Genomic DNA, 17176 nt, shown 5'->3' on the forward strand with positions numbered 1-17176 from the left:
GATGTTGGCTGTTGGTGACTGGTTAGAAATAAAATTGGGTAGGCTGAGTGAGGAAGACGTTAGTTTAGGATGGTAAGTAGAGGTAATCCACATACTCCCAGGTAGGGGAATATAAGATACATGGGATATTTTAAAAGCAACGTTTTGGAGTTTTCAGAATAAATTGCTTTTCTTATGCTTAAAAATTATAGATAGAATCATAGAGTCTTTTATGTAAGTCCTTTAACCTAGAAATAGAAATTCTATTTCAGGGCAATAGTATTTCAGGAAGTCTGAAACATTTCAGCTCCATAAAGTTGTGCTTTTACAATCACTACAGGGTGTTTTTCTTTTGGATTGAATCCCTTTGTGTTCAAAGTGATGTCCTTGGCGTTTGTATCATCTGGCATCATCCTTTCAGAGTGAGTTTGAACTCAGGGTCTGTTGCCAATCACTTTGTGCTAAACCAATGGGAAAGGTGCTTAAAATGGTTTTGCTTTTAATGAAATTTGTATGCTTCAGGGCTTGGAAGTTGAGTCTGGGAAGGCAAGTCTCACAGAGAAGGCCCTAAAATATGTTCCTCAGCACACAATAATGGATTAAGGCCTCCCTTCTTAAAGCAGTTCCTTGTAAGACATTTCATTCATTGACTGCAGTAAGCATCAGTCCTTAGCTCAAAATCAAGCATCTTCATATATTGTGATTCAAACACTATCTAGTGTATTAAAATGTTTCTTTTGTTTTGTACATACAAGCTCCTTGAGAGAAAGGATCATGATTGTATTTTCTTGGTGAAACCCACTGGGCCAGTGTGGGTACCAGGTTGATGCTTTGTTGAATTAGATTGAAATGGGAGGACATGAGGACATAGATAACAGGAAAACTCTATGACTGTTTCCCAGGTGAGGAAGTCAGAGTCGGTACTCTGTCCATGTTTTCACAGCCCGTCAGCAGTTCCTTTTGCTGGTCGGGGGCCAGCAGGAGTAGGATGCCTACAAAGACTTGACATCACAATGGTTCAGGTGATTGAGGACAATTACTGTAACCCAGGCGGACCTGATTGTGTTTATTTTTTCCCCTTGGTAGTGTCTCAGATAGCTACTGTATGACTTTCTGGAATTTTGAATTATACTACATGCGATGATCAGGAATTACACTTAAAAAAAATAAATCTAATACATTCTTGTGCTCAAGTGAGTGAGTACATTTTATCACTCATAGACAAATTTGACTAAAAACAGGGTCAAAGTAAATATAAAACCCTGAGAGAATGAAGTCTTGAGAATGACCTGCCCCCCTAAGTCTTCTTTCTCAAGTGTTTTTGGGTGTCTTGTGAGAGATTTAAGGCCTTTCTACAGCTGCTACTAACTTGGCCACTTCATTCCTTTACGCCACACCAGGAACACATACGGAACTTCTCTCATTCTCATGGGGGTGGGGAATGAGATAGGAGGGCAGTTAACTTCAGCTGAAGGCTTTTCCTTCTCAAATCAGAAATTCTATTGGACATACTTCTATTCCCCTAAATAACTGGCAAGGGGACCATCAGAATGAGCTATTGCAAAAAGCCACCTTTGTCTTCACCGCATTCATGTGATAGGGCCCTAGACCGGAATTGCAAAGTAGTTTAAAGAATCTTGGCATATAAAAGACATGGTGCAGCACGCCAGAGACAATTTCATCTTATTTATAGAAAGGCAGTTGGTAGGGAAGGGACAACAGGCCAGAGAGGTTTGGGATTATCATTAATCATTTTTTTAAAGCACCAACCAAGCAAAAACATCCATGAGTGACACTGAATCCTTTCCACTAAGCAAATCTGTGATGAGTTGATTAAAAAAAAAAAAAAAAAAAGAAGGTCCTGAACTCTTGACTGCAGATATAATACAGTGAATGCAGAAAATCAAAAACTCGCTTTCTATCTGACTCAAAAATAAAGGTGCACTTAAACTTGTAAAAGACAACATTTTTATTTGAATGATATGACAGAACTGTCACAGGAGTGTTACCTGCTATAAAGAAAGCCCGAGAATTATTACCTTTATTAGACTAGTGACACTGAGTTTTCACCATACATTTCTAACTTCTGTCCCTCTATGGAGACAATTTTCTTTTCTTAAATAAACTGTCATGCTGGTGTTAATATATTGTGGGCTTTCTCGTGCTCGGAGAATACTGCTGATATAAAACATGTATATGTTAGATTGGTAATAGTATCTTTAGTGTAGCTGACGAGAACAAATGTGTTTCCCTCATGGCTGTGCTAATGTGATAAAGGAAAATTGGCTGTTCATCAGCTTTTGGCTGGGCAAAGACAGTAGAGATGGAGTCACATTCTTTTTTATGCATTAATACCATCGAGAACTTTTCACTAGTTATATTTCATGTGCCTGCATGTTGCGCGGAGATGTTGTAAAACATGAGATAATGCTACAAATAACAAAGCAGAAAAGCCTGTATCTTTTATAATGATAACAGTCAAACACCAAATGACAGTAACAGGCTGTAAAAAATGGGATGCAAAAAAAAAAAATACAGTCCTTCTACCTAGCAGATAGGTATATATCTAGACCCTCAAGGAGTCGGTGTGTGATCGTTAGGTCTTTATGATAGCTTTGTTTTGTAATTACATAAAATGCAACTCTGGGAAGGGGATTTAAGAAAGGATGTGGTTTACATGAAACAGGTTGATAAAATGGAGAAAAGCCATATTGAAAAACTTTTTGACAAATTAATATTACCAGGTAATTATTATGTTAACATCTAAGTTTTGTTTTGTTTAAAAGAGAGAGGGTTTGCTTCAGATGGGGCTCTTTAAGCAATCACTCACGTAATTTAAAGATGTTGGAGAATTGTTGTTTATTTTAATCAATTATATCAAGGCTGTTTTCATAGAATCGCATTTTGAATGCTATGATTTGACATATTGCTATTTAAATGGTAGCATCTAACCTTTCCACCGCAAGACATTAAATTTCTCTCTCTTCCTTTTCCAATCCCATCCACCTCACCAGCCTTTTGTTTGCTGCTTCAGCCCCTTGACCAATTAGAGTACCAATGATTTATTTTACAACGAACTTACAAGCACTTAAACAAAACTATTTGCAGAGACTAACGTTGAGGTCAAAACAGTTGATCAGCATATTTGGAAGTATGCAGTCTTGAAGATTTTGTAGAGATGCCATTCATGAATGACTTTGAATTGCTATTCAGGAATCACTGTACACTAACAAAAATTTCATAACTTTGGTGTAAGCCAGGGGGCGTCACACTGTAATCCATGGAACAGTCTGGCTGGGCACCTGTTTTTATAAATGTTTTTGCTGGAAGACATCTATGTTCAATAATTTATATGTGGTCTGTGGCCATTTTCTTATTACACAGCAGAACTGAATAGTTGTGACCTGGTTGTTTGGACCACAAAATCCTTTGCTTACAAAAAAAAAAACTCCTCTGGCTGTTTACAGAGGAAGTTTGCTAATCCCTTGTGTAGAGAGTTATTAGGTTGCCTGAATAATTAGCCTAAACAAAAAGATTAGCAATTCTTAAAAAAATTTTATGTTGGGAGAGTACATCTGAGAATAAGTAATTCCTAAGAAAGTAAATGTTTATGAGAAGTGTGTGTGGCAACCTAACTTGAATTATATCTGTCTTATATTTCATTGGAATATCTGGTTTTGAATATTTCTCCCTTTTGTTTTCATATCTTTTTATTTCCAAAGATGGCTATACCACATTTAACTAGTATCTAAAGAAACAACATGGTCTCAAAAATCTTATGAAAGCATGGCCTTTAAGGCTCTTAAATAGATGGGACAAACAATTATATATACCTGCAAATACACTGGTACATATATCATCACAGCCCCAAACTATTGTACAATATGTTGGTTTATATCTAGTTATATAAACACACAAATGTATCACTAGCTGTTAAAATAAATTATTTTGTCTTTCCAAATGAAGAAAGTGGAGAAACAGAAAATTAACTTGAAAAAGATGGCTGAAATATAGTCATTGCAAAATTAAAGGTTATGCAGCTAAAATAATAATGGTGATCATTCCTTACAGGTGCATCAGACAAAAATCAGTTTCTTCATCAATGGTTTGGAGGCAGATAATACCGCTTTTGATGTAAGGACTCTAAAAGGTTCAATTACAGATTTCGCCTCTGGTACTACGCAGATAGGACAGAGTGTAAACGGTAAGATCTGACTTCAGAAAATGATTTTATTCAATTTTACTGTTATTGAGGATCAGAAAATAATATTTTAAAATACCTGAATGTATCTGTTCCTAGGGAGACTGAAATAAGTGAGCACAAGTGGGTGAGGGCTTAGTACAATAGAAATGCATCCTCTCACAGTTCTGGGTTAGAAGCCTGACACCAAGGATTTGCAGCATTGCTTTCTTTTGGAGCCTCGGACAGAGAACCTGTTCCAGTCTTTCTCCTTCTGTGGGCTTCTGGCAGGCCTCAGTGCTCCTTGGCTTGTTGCTGTGTGGCTCTAATCTCTACCTCCTTGTCCTTCTCCGTCTTCTCCCCTTTTCTCCTGAGGACGCTCGTGGTTAGAGTTAGGGCCCATTCCAAACCAGTCCACTCTCATCTCGAGATCCTTAATTGCATCGACAAACACCTGTTTTCCAAGTGAGTTCACACTCAGAGGATCTAGGGGGACATAATTTTTTGGAGGGCTCCCTTTAACCCACTGTACCAGGGAAACTTTATAATTAGAATGCATCTACTGTGATCAATTTTTAATTAAGAACAGTGTGTAGTAAGCTATATATTTTTTCCTCTTCTTTGTTCTGGTTTGAGTTTTATTGTGGGACTGTGGTTAAAGTAGGACTTAGAGGATCAGATATAAACAGAAATAATATCTGACATGTAATAAAGTGGATTTATGGTCTTCATATCTTCCACCCTGAGAATGACCATATACTTTAAGAAGATACTGCATACTATCTACTGAAAAGAACAAAAGCTGAATTTAGAATTATCTTAATATAATTAGCACAATGTTCTATAAATTGCTGCACTTTGAAATTAAAATATTATATTATTTAAAAATACCCATTATAAGAAAATCCAAACACTACAGAACTCTGTGAGTTATAGTTCATTTTTCTACCTTCATAGATAGATACAGTTGACTTTATACCCTACCAAAATTTTCATACAGATACCTAGAAATACATTTATAAATATAATTTTCTAAAAATGCTATTATTATACAAATGCCTTCTCTGAATCCTCTAAAAATAAATACTTGCCCTTCAAAAGTTATAGACATTTCATGTTAATATGCACATATACACACAATCATACATAATGCATTTACAGTTGATTAATGCTCATTATTGTTAAGAATGTTATGCCAAAAATTTTTTTTCCAGTTTTTAGATAGCATGTAACTTTGCAGTGTAGAAATTTAAAAACACCTAAAAATTTTAAGGCAAAAACATGCATGCAACATAATGCAAATATATCTGATGACTTTTTAATCTCTGTGTATGCCTGAAAAATGCTATAGGAGATTTTCTGTATTTCAGACTCCTGGTGAACTCAACTCTAATGGTGAACACAGAATAATGTCAGTATAGATTATCACTAGAGATTAGAGTTGCCTCCTTTTAAACTCACGTGCAAATTAAATCATACAGGAATACTCTTTTGAGTCTGATTCCTTTTGCTCAGCACTATGCTTATGAGATGTATCACTGTGTGTTGCTATTTCTTTAGGTTTAGAAAATACTTATTTAGTATTGTAAAATGAGTATTCCAACCAGCAATATATGAGAATTTCGGTTGTTCGACATCCTTACCGACACTTAGTATTGTCATATGTTGTTTGCCATTCTGGTGGGTGTGTGATGCATTTCTTAATGACTGGTGATATTGAGAGATTTTCATGTGCTTATTGATCATGTGAAGATGCTCTTTGTGAAGTACCTATTAAGTTTTTGCCAATTTTTAAATTGGATAGTTTATCTTTTATTATTGATTAATAGGGGCTCTTCAATATTTTGAATATGAGCTCCTTGACAGATACATGGATGGCTGTCTCTTCTGGGCTATTGCTTATCCTTTTATTCTCCTAATGGTATTCTTTGATCAATAGACATTCTTTTATCTTAATGAAGCCAAATTTAAAAATATTTCTTTTATGCTTAATCTTTTTTACATCCTGTTAATGATATCATTGCAAACCCTCATAGCGTGAATATATTCTCCTCTACTTTTTAATACAAGTGTTACTATTTTCCCTTTCAAATCCAGCTCTATATTTTATCTTGAATAGATCTTTGGGTATGGTATGAGATAGGAATCAAGACTCATTCTTCTCCCATGTGACTCTCTAATTGACCTACAAACATTTTCTTTAAGTAAATCATCTTCTCTCTGCTGCTCTGCCATGGTAACTTTGTCACAGTAATCTACCTGTACATGTGAGGGTGGCTTTGCTCCTGAGCTATTTTGTTCCAATGATCTGCTTGCCAGGACTTGAATCAAAACATTTCATTTTTGTTATTGTAGGCTCCACAAAAGTCTTAATATCTGGAAGTATTTAATATGCCCATCATTTTTATTTCTTTCAAGATTGTCTTGGCTGTTGTATGAATTTTTGAAGCAGCTATATTTCACAAAAATTCTCCTGATACTTAATCATTAATCAGTTTTGGGATCAGGACATCTGTACACTCTCAGATCTTCCAATCCATAACATAATGCGTGCTGATTTCTGTCAGCAGCGGTTTTAGTTTTCTGAACAGAGAGGTCTTACTTGTGTTTCTAAGGCTTTGTCCTGTGTATGTGTTGGTTCTTTCCTCATGCAATTTTTATGTATACTTTTTTAACTTGATTTTCTATTTTTTTCTGTTACATGGAAATACCATAATTTTTTTAATTGACCTTAAGTCCAATGCTTTTGAAAAATTTTAAGCCTTATATAATCCTATCATTTGGGCACTCAAATATGTTTGAATGTCTACAATAAATGCACAAACAGCTGTGGCTTTTGAGTTGTCACATAGATTTTTATGGGTGCTGTTTTGATTCATTTAGAAACAATGCAAAATTTGAGTTTGTTTTTCCTGGTGAACATTATTCTAGGATAAAGACATACATTTATTTATTTATTTACTTTTTTGTGACAGAGGCAGAGAGAGACAGAAAGAGAAACAGATAGGGACAGACAGACAGGAAGGGAGAGAGATGAGAAGCATCAGTTCTTCATTGCAGCACCTTAGTTCATTGATTGCTTTCTCATATGTGCCTTGACCGGGGGGCTATAGCAGACCAAGTGACCCTTTGTTCAAGCCAGTGACCTTAGGCTCAAGCTGGTGAGCCTTGCTCAAACCAGATGAGCCCGCGCTCAAGCCAGCAACCTCGGGGTTTTGAACCTGGGTCCTCCATGTCCCTGTCTGATGCTCTATCCACTGCGCCACTGCCTGGTCAGGTGATTCAAATTTTTGTTCTGCATAATATACTGCTCAAAAAAATTAGAGGATATTTCAAAATGAATATGAAGTGATAATATATCCCCTAATTTTTGTGATCAATATATTGATACATTTGAAAGCACTGTATTGGTATTACAAACTCTGGGGTCAAACTAACATAGGATTCAATTCAATCCAGTTGGGAGCCTTTGATCAAAATATGTGTCTTTGGAGTGATGTTACCAAGATGGCGACATTGTTTTTTACTTCACTTCCCCTCATAAGAACAACTAACTACTGTGAAAAAAACAAGATACCACTGAGACAATCCCCAGAACACAGGAGTGAGGCTGCACCACCCTCCTCCATACTCTCTCTCTCTCTCTCTCTCTCTCTCTCTCTCACACACACACACACACACCACAGAAACCAAGGCAGATGGCGTTAGAAGGTTAGAGAAGAGGCTACAGCTAATGTTGACCACTATGACCCTCCCTCAGGACAGTGCAGTGCTGCTTGAGGAGGTTGCCCCTGAGTCCGTAATTCCCACAGTGGGAAAGAGAACCCAGGGGGCACACCATCCTCCCCAGCACTGTGGGCCTCTTCATGGGAGCCCCGACTCTGATCTCGTACCACAGGGATTGCAGAGTCTGCTCTGCTCCACCAGTGAGAATCTGACTATGACGTGGAGGGGGAGGGGCTTGAAACAACCAGCAGAAATCTTGGCTGCCAGAGTTCACACCTGCAGTGACCACCTAATAATCCCAACCAGCGGCTTTGCCCATCTGCCAAACCAAGTCAGGGCCATGCTAACCTTGGGACACAGTGGGGTAAAGAACTGCCTGATTCAGGTCCTCAAACCAGAGTTTTGCTGGCCCTGGTGCCCAGTGTGCCCACCCCCAGGCAGGGCGCTCAATCCCAGGGCCACTGTGGAGGGTCTTCTGGCCCTATCTGACTGGCAGAGCTGTGTGGCCAGGAGGCAGTTCAGAGGTGGACAGGCAGAGTCAGAAGCCTGGGGGCAGGGCACTTAGATGGAGACAGTGGCAGGAGAGCTAGACTGCTCCTCTGGCTGCACGCGGGCAGGGAGTCTCATTCCTAGTCCCGCCCATTACTGAACACAACCTTCAGCCTTGGGTACCATTGGTGGGGATGCAAATGGTGCAACTACCATGGAAAGCAGTGTGTGGCACCCCCCAAAAAATTAAAATTACAAGTACCATATGATTCAGCAATTCCTTTTCTAGAAATAAATCCAGAGAGATTGAAAACACTGACTTGAAATGGTAACTGTACCGCCATGTTCATAGCAGCATCATTTACAATACCCGAGTGTCCATTGATGGATGGATGATGGGGTAGAAAAGTTGTGAGACATACTTAATAGAGTATTATTCAGCCATTGAAAACAAGGAAATCCTACCATTTGCGACAACAAGATGAACCTTGAAGGTGTTATACTAAGAGAAATCAAATAGAAAGACAAATATTATATGATATCACTTAATATGTGGGATCTAAAAGACAAAAACACGAACTCAAAGAGGGGGAGGAGAAATATTAGATTTATGGTTACCAGAGCTGGTAGGTGATCAAAAAGTAAAAACTTCCCTTGCTAAGACAGGCATGTACTAGGGATGTGATGTACAACAAGACGAATGTAGCTAACAGTGCTCTATGATATATAGAAGAGTTGATAAGGGTAAGTCCTGTGTGTTCTCACTGCAAGGGGAAACTTTTTTCTTTCCTTTTATTGTATCTGTGTGAGAAGGTGGATGTTCACTGAACCTACTGTGGTAATGTTTCACAATGTATGTAAGTCAAACTATCATGTGTTACGACTTAAACGTATACAGTGATGTATGTCAATTATTTCTTAATAAAAGTGGGTATGGTGTATCTTTTTTAAGTCTCAGTTTTCTAATCTATGATGTTTTAATAAACCATATGGATATTATAAGAATTATGAGATACTATGTTAAGAAGATATTGCTTATTATATAGTACATATCCAGTAAGTAGTCCCTATTATTAATTTCTTCCAACATCTGTTTTCTTATTGTGAAGCAGGGATAACTGTATCTTTACATAGAATTGTTGAGAGAGAAAAAGAAAAACTGTGTCTAAGCAACTTTATTGCTGTGGTTTGTCTATACTCTTAGGGCAAGCTAACCTTACATGAATAAGTAACGTTTTAAGAAACTAGTATCTTTAGAAACTTGGTTGGAGTAATTAGTATATTGAAGAATTTTATAAAGTACTCTGTATGCAGAATTTCTTAATAATACATTAAATCTTGTGAGCCTTGTTTCAATATTTAATCCCCATTAGTATTTCTGAAAGTGTTTTATTGCCCCAAATGATGCTCAAAGTATTTATTAGGCCATAAATTTGTCCATGGCTCACTATTGGGTTGAAATGACTTGCTTCTGCTCTACTTCAGTGTACAACTGTTGAATTAATGCTTCAGAGGGACAGTGTGGACGGGATCTGATATTTATTTATAAACTGTGTGAAAATAAATTTAACATCTGTTTAGAAAACATATCATTGGAAAAAGGTTTATTTCAAATGTTACTTAGTCTTTCTTATAATTTTCTCATGGGGTTCCGAGCATTGGAGAGCTCTAGGAGGAATGGATATTTAAAAACAATTTTTTATCTCTATCCCATCAATTTATAGGTACAGTTGTACCTACTGTATCTTTTCTCTAATTAAAGATGGCACATAGCCTGGCTCATTACTTCTGCCTAATGAGCCAGGCTGCACACCACCTCTCTAATCAAAAAGGAGATAGGTACAGAATGTTCCCATGGACTTAGGATAAATCATTTTCTTTCTCCCGCTTGCTCCTTCTTCTTCTTTTTTTTTTTTTTAATCAAAAAATTAAGTCACTGTCCTCCATACTTTTGTCCATGCCAAGATAGTTTCATTCAGGAGGGGTAACGGCACATGGGACAATGGCGAGCTGAATTGCAGGTGCTGTTGGGCAGGGCCAGGCTGGCCGTCCATGCTTTGGAGCCATTGTGGCCTTAAGCACCGTGATATCCAAGGAGAGCCCGTAGGAAAGCAAGGTGTTTGCCTGCCCCTGCTCAGGCTTAACTTGTTTCCCTGTCTCTGCACCTGGGAAGCAATGAATTTTCACGTGAGTGTTGGCTGCTGCAGACTTGTTCTTTGAGTCTCATCCATAACTAGCATAACGTCTAGAAAAATATGTTGCCAACGACAATTTCTGTTGCTGCAGGCCTTGTCTTTGCTGCCCCGAGGAAATTAATCACTGGACCAAATGAATGCTTTCCATGGAGTCTGGTATACATATTACTGGACAATGTAGACATGTAATGTATGTCTGCATATACTGTATGGATCCACAAATGTGTACAAAATACACATACATAATGAATACACACATACATAATATAAAGATAATGCATGCAAAGTAATGTATGCAAAATACATATATATATTATGCATACTAATGGGAAGATCTTACTTGGTCAGACTGGTTTTTAAATACAAGAATAGAAACACCTTAGACCATATCAACCAGCGCCCATTTGGAGAGCATTTTTTTCCAGCCATAGCTTTATTTCAGTCTGTCCAGTTGGGCATAAATTCTAGAGGATTGTGGTGGCAGAGTGTCTTGAAAAGGAGGTTCTAAAGTCATTGTAGTAACAGCTATAGCTGCCTTCCAGATTCCGGATTTAAAAATACAGAAATCACATGGCTCAACACTCTAAAAAACTACTTCTGAACTCATTTACCAAGAGTTCTACTTTCCCTTTAAATATGGGGGTATCTACATTATGTATCCATGGAAGAAAATACACAGGGGAAAGAGGGTACTCACCTAATGCTCACTCCCCTTTCCCTTCCATATATTCTGTTGTGTGTTTTATCTTAATACACCTACTTGTTTTCCATTCTGCAGTTGGAACACTACTTTTTTTTTTGTTGTTGTTGTTGTTTTTGTATTTTTCCAAAATTGGAAACGGGAAGGCAGTCAGACAGACTCCCGCATGCACCTGACCGGGATCCACCCCAGCATGCCACCAGGGGGCGATGCTCTGCCCATCTTGGGGCGTTGCTCTGCTGCAACCAGAGCCATTCTAGCGCCTGAGGCAGAGGCCACAGAGCCATCCCCAGCACCCGGGCAAACTTTGCTCCAATGGAGCCTTGGCTGTGGGAGGGGAAGAGAGAGTCAGAGAGGAAGGAGAGGGGGAGGGATGGAGAAGCAGATGGGCGCTTCTCCTGTGTGTCCTGGCTGGGAATCGAACCCGGGACTCCTGCACACCAGGCCGACGCTCTACCACTGAGCCAACCGGCCAGGGCTGGAACACTACTTTTAATATCTACATATGTCCCATGAGTTTCCATGTCTAACCTTAGCTGAGATTGTGCAAAAATTTTTCTGAGAGTTTTTTCAAATTAGATTTTAAAAAAGAAATAAAAAAGCATAGAAATCGATTAATTAAACCAAGTAAATGGAAAGGAAGAAGAATACATGAATAAGGTGCATCTAGGTCCAGAGGGGATTAATTAAAGATAAAGTGGGTGTTTCAGACCATCACAGAAGAGATATCTAGCAACACTACTGGGATAGCAATCCAACTAAGTTACAGGAGTCAAGAGAGAAGTTAAATGTGCACCTTCCATCCACACTAAATAAAAACTGCAGGTGCATGAAAACTTAAATGCAAAATATGTAATCCTTGAGGTCGTGGAAGAAAATGAAGGCAAATGGGTTTGTAATCCTGGCATATTAAAGACTTTTATTACCACGATACCATGGCTGGAAACACTAGAGGAAAATATTGAAACATTTGACTAAAAAACAGAATTTAAATCCCAATAGTGCCTATCATTTTGTACTTCATTTGGCAAGAAATAAAAAAAAGAGATAATACCAGCATTGAAAAGAGTTCGGGATAACCTGGCAAACTATGAAAAGTTAAAAAATGTGAAAGCTATTTAATCTAAGAATTCTAATTCTAGGACATTATCTCACGACTATAATTAGATGAGGCCTTAAATACGTACTCAAAAATGTTCCTCACAGAATGATTTAAAGTGGCCAATAATTGGAACCAGTTAAAAACTTCAAAGGGAATGGATTAAATAAATTACAATTCATACCTACAATGAAAAGAAGTGTGCCATTAGGGAAATGAAATATGTCTATTTGTAGAGACATGGCAACAGATTCATGATGTGTTATTAAATGAAAAAAATGCCCAAGTGTGTAGTATACTATAAGTTTAAATGCATTGAGGAAATACACATCCACTCTGGACATTGACCTCATTGGACACACACATTGTTGTTGCGATAATAATCAGTGCCTAAGAAGCAAGGCACAAGAGATTCATAATCAGACCGGGTTGAGTTTGAATCCCATCTCTGCTTCTGAAAAGGCAAGATGTTGGTGAAAAATTGAACTTCTCAACCCAGTTTTCTAATTTGTTTACTCATTTGTAAAATGTTTTATGAAACAGTGTTCATGGTAATTGTAAGACATAAAAATAAAATATACTTGGCTCCTGTTAGCTACTTGGTCAAATTGGCTATCATAAATATAAATATGACTATTGTGCATGTTGATATTAAGTTGATTAACTTTGTGAAACAAGTATTTTAAAAGAATAGTCATGAGTAACACTTAATTTTTTGGCTCAAAAGCAAATTTTCTTAGGGTGAGGAGAGAGAAAAATGTTCAAGTCGAGAGATGATATACTAGATTTTTTTTTTTTTTGTATTTTTCTTGAAGCTGGAAACAGGGAGAGACAGTCGGACAGACTCCTGCATGTGCCCAACCGGGATCCACCTGGCACGCCCACCAGGGGCAACGCTCTGCCCACCAGGGGGCGATGCTCTGCCCCTCCGGGGCATCGCTCTGTTGCGACCAGAGCCACTTCAGCACCTGGGGCAGAGGCCAAGGATCCATCCCCAGCGCCCGGGCCATCTTTGCTCCAATGGAGCCTCGGCTGCGGGAGGGGAAGAGAGAGACAGAGAGGAAGGAGAGGGGGAGGGGTGGGGAAGCAGATGGGCGCTTCTCCTGTGTGCCCTGGCCGGAAATCGAACCTGGGACTTCTGCACGCCAGGCCGACGCTCTACCACTGAGCCAACCGGCCAGGGCTTAGATATTTAATTCAGCTGTATCTTGTGTAGGTAAATGCCATGAAATAATTTATTTCTCTCTCTAGAGGTTAGCCCTTTCTGCTATTCTCCATTGTTTCTTGAACTACCTCCTTCCACCCGAGGTCCTTTCTCCCAGCCTGAAGAAATCCCTTTCTTTGATTATGTGTGCATTTGCTGGGAAACAGACTCTTTCGGTTCTTATAAAAATATATTTCCCTTTGCTTTTCAACGATCTTTTCATTGACTGTAGAATTCTACATTGATAATTTCTTTTTCAGGACTTTAAAATTTTTAGTTTCTTCATTGTCTTCTTGCCTTCATTTGCCCCATAAGGAATCAGCCATCCTTCATGCCAGGGTCCCCTTGTATGCTATATGTTGTTTCCCTCCTGCTGTTTTGAAGATTTCCTCTTTGACATGAACAGTTTGACTGTGTAGTTAGTACCTGCACACCCTGGTTGTTTTTTTTTTTATATATTGTGTTTATCTTTGTTGAGGTTGGCACTGAGTCTTGTATATGTAAGTTGATACTTTTATTACTTTTGGAAGTTCTTGGTAATTATCTCTTTAGACTTTTTTTTTCTTTTCTAGTTCCATTTTCTTTCTCTTCTTCCACTAGGATTTCCTTTCTTAACTTTTTTTTTAATTTTCCAATTATAGTTGACATACAGTATTATATTCATTTCAGGTATACAACATAGTGATTAGACATTTACATAACTTAAGAAGTGATCACATCCCTGGCCAGTTGGCTCAGTGGATAGAGCATCAGCCTGGAGTGTGGAGATCTTGGGTTTGATCCCCAGTTAGGGCACATATGAGAGGCAACCATCTGCCTCTCCCCCTTCTTCCTTCTCTCCCTCTTCCCCTCACAGCCAGTGGCTCAGTTGGTTAGAGTATCATCAGCCCCAGACACTGAGGATAGCTCATTTGATTCAAGCATCAGCCCCAGACAGGGGTTGCCAGATAGATCCAAGTTGGGGCACATGCAAGAATCTGTCTATCTCCCCTGCTCTTACTTGAAAAAAGAAAAAAAAAGATTATCTGTTCTTCAGTTTCAGTAGTTTGTGTCTTTCTAGGAATTTCTTCATTTTATTTAGGTTAGCATAGAGTTGTTCATAGGATTCATGCCTGTAAGGTAAAGTGTAATGTCTCTTCTTTGATTTCTGATATTAGTAATATGAGTCTTCCCTCTTTTTTTTGGTTGGCATAGCTAAAAGTTTGTCAAAGTTATTCAACAGTTTTCCCATTTAACTAATTTTGTTGTGCCACCAGTTGTGATATGGAGATATGTTTCTTCCAGGCATTGCCTGTTTTCTGAGTAGACAACTATGAGATCTTTCTGGTATGAGTCATGTCTGTTTCCTTGGTCAATTTATATAATTTAGGCCTGTCATTACCATATGAATATTTTTCCAAAGAAGAAGCTCTTCATGAAATGTTTATTTCAATGAATATCTGTTGTTAAAAAAAATTGGCAACTAGCAAAGCACTGTGTAAATTTACTATTATGACCATGTCCTTGAAATATTTTGATATTATCCCCCCCAAATCAAAATCCTCTTATTTGGAATGGATGATTTACATTAATTCTATGTATTTAGGGACCTTTTTCTAAATTTTTTTTGGAACTTCCTTCAGCCATGCACTCTGTAGTAGAGAATGTGATTGTTCTATGTTCAGACACCAAAACTGAAAACTAAAGTGGTTTTAAAGGTCATCAAACCAGCCCCTTTCTTTTATAGATGATAATGTAGACTTCATTATCTCTCTGCAGCAGAGCTCCCCTTTAAGTATTAGGAAGTTAATTCTAATTGATGAGCATTAACGTTTACACCTCTATTTCTACACCCTCGCCCTGACCACCATCAGCTTTCCCCTGAGTGAATATTACTACCTGACTGGCGTCACGGAACACCTTGCTCCTAGATATATGTGCAGTCCATTCCCTCTCCATGGGGAACACTGCATTCTCAGTGAGGCTTCACTTGAACATCCCACCAAATAAAAATCCAGCCGTGCGGTCCAACCGCCCTAAATTTTCCATTTTTTGTAGCATGTATCATGTTCTAAGATGTTTATCAATTATTCATTTTTTTGTGTTCATATAGCTGCTTGAGTGCAAGTCCCATAGAAGTAAGTGGTTTTTTGGTTTATTTAGTTTTTTTGGTGCCTGTTTCATTGACTGGTATAGCTCTGGAACTATGGAAGGACCTAGCACCAAACAGGCTCCCAGTTAACCCTTGTTGAATGAATGAATGCATTAAAGAATGAAGCCACCCTGGACATCTAATGCCAGGATTCAGGCTCTGACAAAATTGCCTTATTCTTCATTTTTGCTGTTTTTCAGTTGTATTAGATCTTTCCAAATCATGAGTGATTAATTTTCATTTGTTAGGATCTTTATTTTTTGGGTGCTTTGAGATAAAGTAGAGGGTCTATATAAAACATTTAGACAACTTTTTACATAGAAAAGTCAAATTGGTAAAATGGAATTCATATTATGAAATTTATATTTTCTCTTTGATAATTCATTATGTTAAGTGCAATAGGAAACAATGACTGTATTGGTTTACCGGGCCCCCATAAGGAAGCACCACATACTGGGGGGAGAGGGGCTGGGGGCTTGGTACAGAAATTTATTGTCTGTTCTGGGAATCGAGGTGTCAATAGGACTATGTTCTCTTTGAAACCTGCAGGAAAGATTTCTTCTTGGCCTCTAGCTAACTCCTGGCAGCTTTAGGGAATAAGTCTTCAACACAATTCAACCCAAAATAATGTCTTTTAATTCAGAGGGTATTTCTTGATGCCAGAGCATACTTTGGGCATGCTGAAAACCTTGCTGTCGCTCCATTCATCAACGGTACTGAAAGCAGGATAGGTATTGCTCAGCTTCTCTGTGTCCCCAGCCAGCACTAATGCAAGGACTATAATTGTTTCAAGAATCTTGTTCTTTTACTTCTACCATTCTCTTCTCTGACTTGTTCAGATGGCCAGTACCTTGACTCCTCTCTTTCTTCTGCTCTGTTACCTCTCATCTGGTTTCCCATTCTTGTCGACTTCAGCACTATTGGTACATTATGTCCACTCTATTATTAGAATGGTACTTTCCTGTTCTCATTATTTGATGCATCCTGCCTGAACACCCTCAACCCTGGGTACCTGCAAGCATCTGCTATCTCTCTTGGGTTGTCAGCACGTTTGGGGAAATCATTTTGCTTTTTTTAATGCAGAGTGGCACTCTGATTTTCGATGGCCCTCAAATGACTTCTTGAGGGTCCTTGTAATTTTCCCCTGGTCAACCTCCTCACTCACCTTCTATAGCAGCCCTATGTCTGCTTTGCAGATACAAAGACTTCTTGCCTGCCTGCTTCCCACCTTCCTTTCTCCTTTATAATTTATGATATTTTTAACAGTTTACCACCTTCTGGGAACTTGGCTGTGAGATACAGAGAGAATAGAAAATAAGGCCTACTACAACTTTAGGTGTCTTGCCATAGAAATTTATTTAATATACTTTTATACTAAAAAAGCAAGAATAAACAAGTGTTTGCAGCACAGTTGAGAATGGTATAGAGCGATGGAAGTGGATAGGATCCTGTTGGGTCACAGAAGGTTTCCCA

The 17176-nt window shown here is 38.4% G+C and overlaps 1 protein-coding gene across 1 annotated transcript in view; it reads left to right on the forward strand.

The window, feature by feature from the left end:
- Window positions 1–17176, forward strand: part of USH2A (usherin) — a 545087-nt gene that overhangs the window by 39331 nt on the left and 488580 nt on the right. Inside the window, exon 4 of the mRNA XM_066238179.1 lies at window positions 4051–4183. Coding sequence (XP_066094276.1) covers window positions 4051–4183 — 133 coding nt within the window. The remainder of the gene's footprint in view (window positions 1–4050; window positions 4184–17176) is intronic.

The sequence above is a fragment of the Saccopteryx bilineata genome, chromosome 1 (assembly GCF_036850765.1).
Source record: "Saccopteryx bilineata isolate mSacBil1 chromosome 1, mSacBil1_pri_phased_curated, whole genome shotgun sequence".
NCBI lineage: Eukaryota > Metazoa > Chordata > Mammalia > Chiroptera > Emballonuridae > Saccopteryx > Saccopteryx bilineata.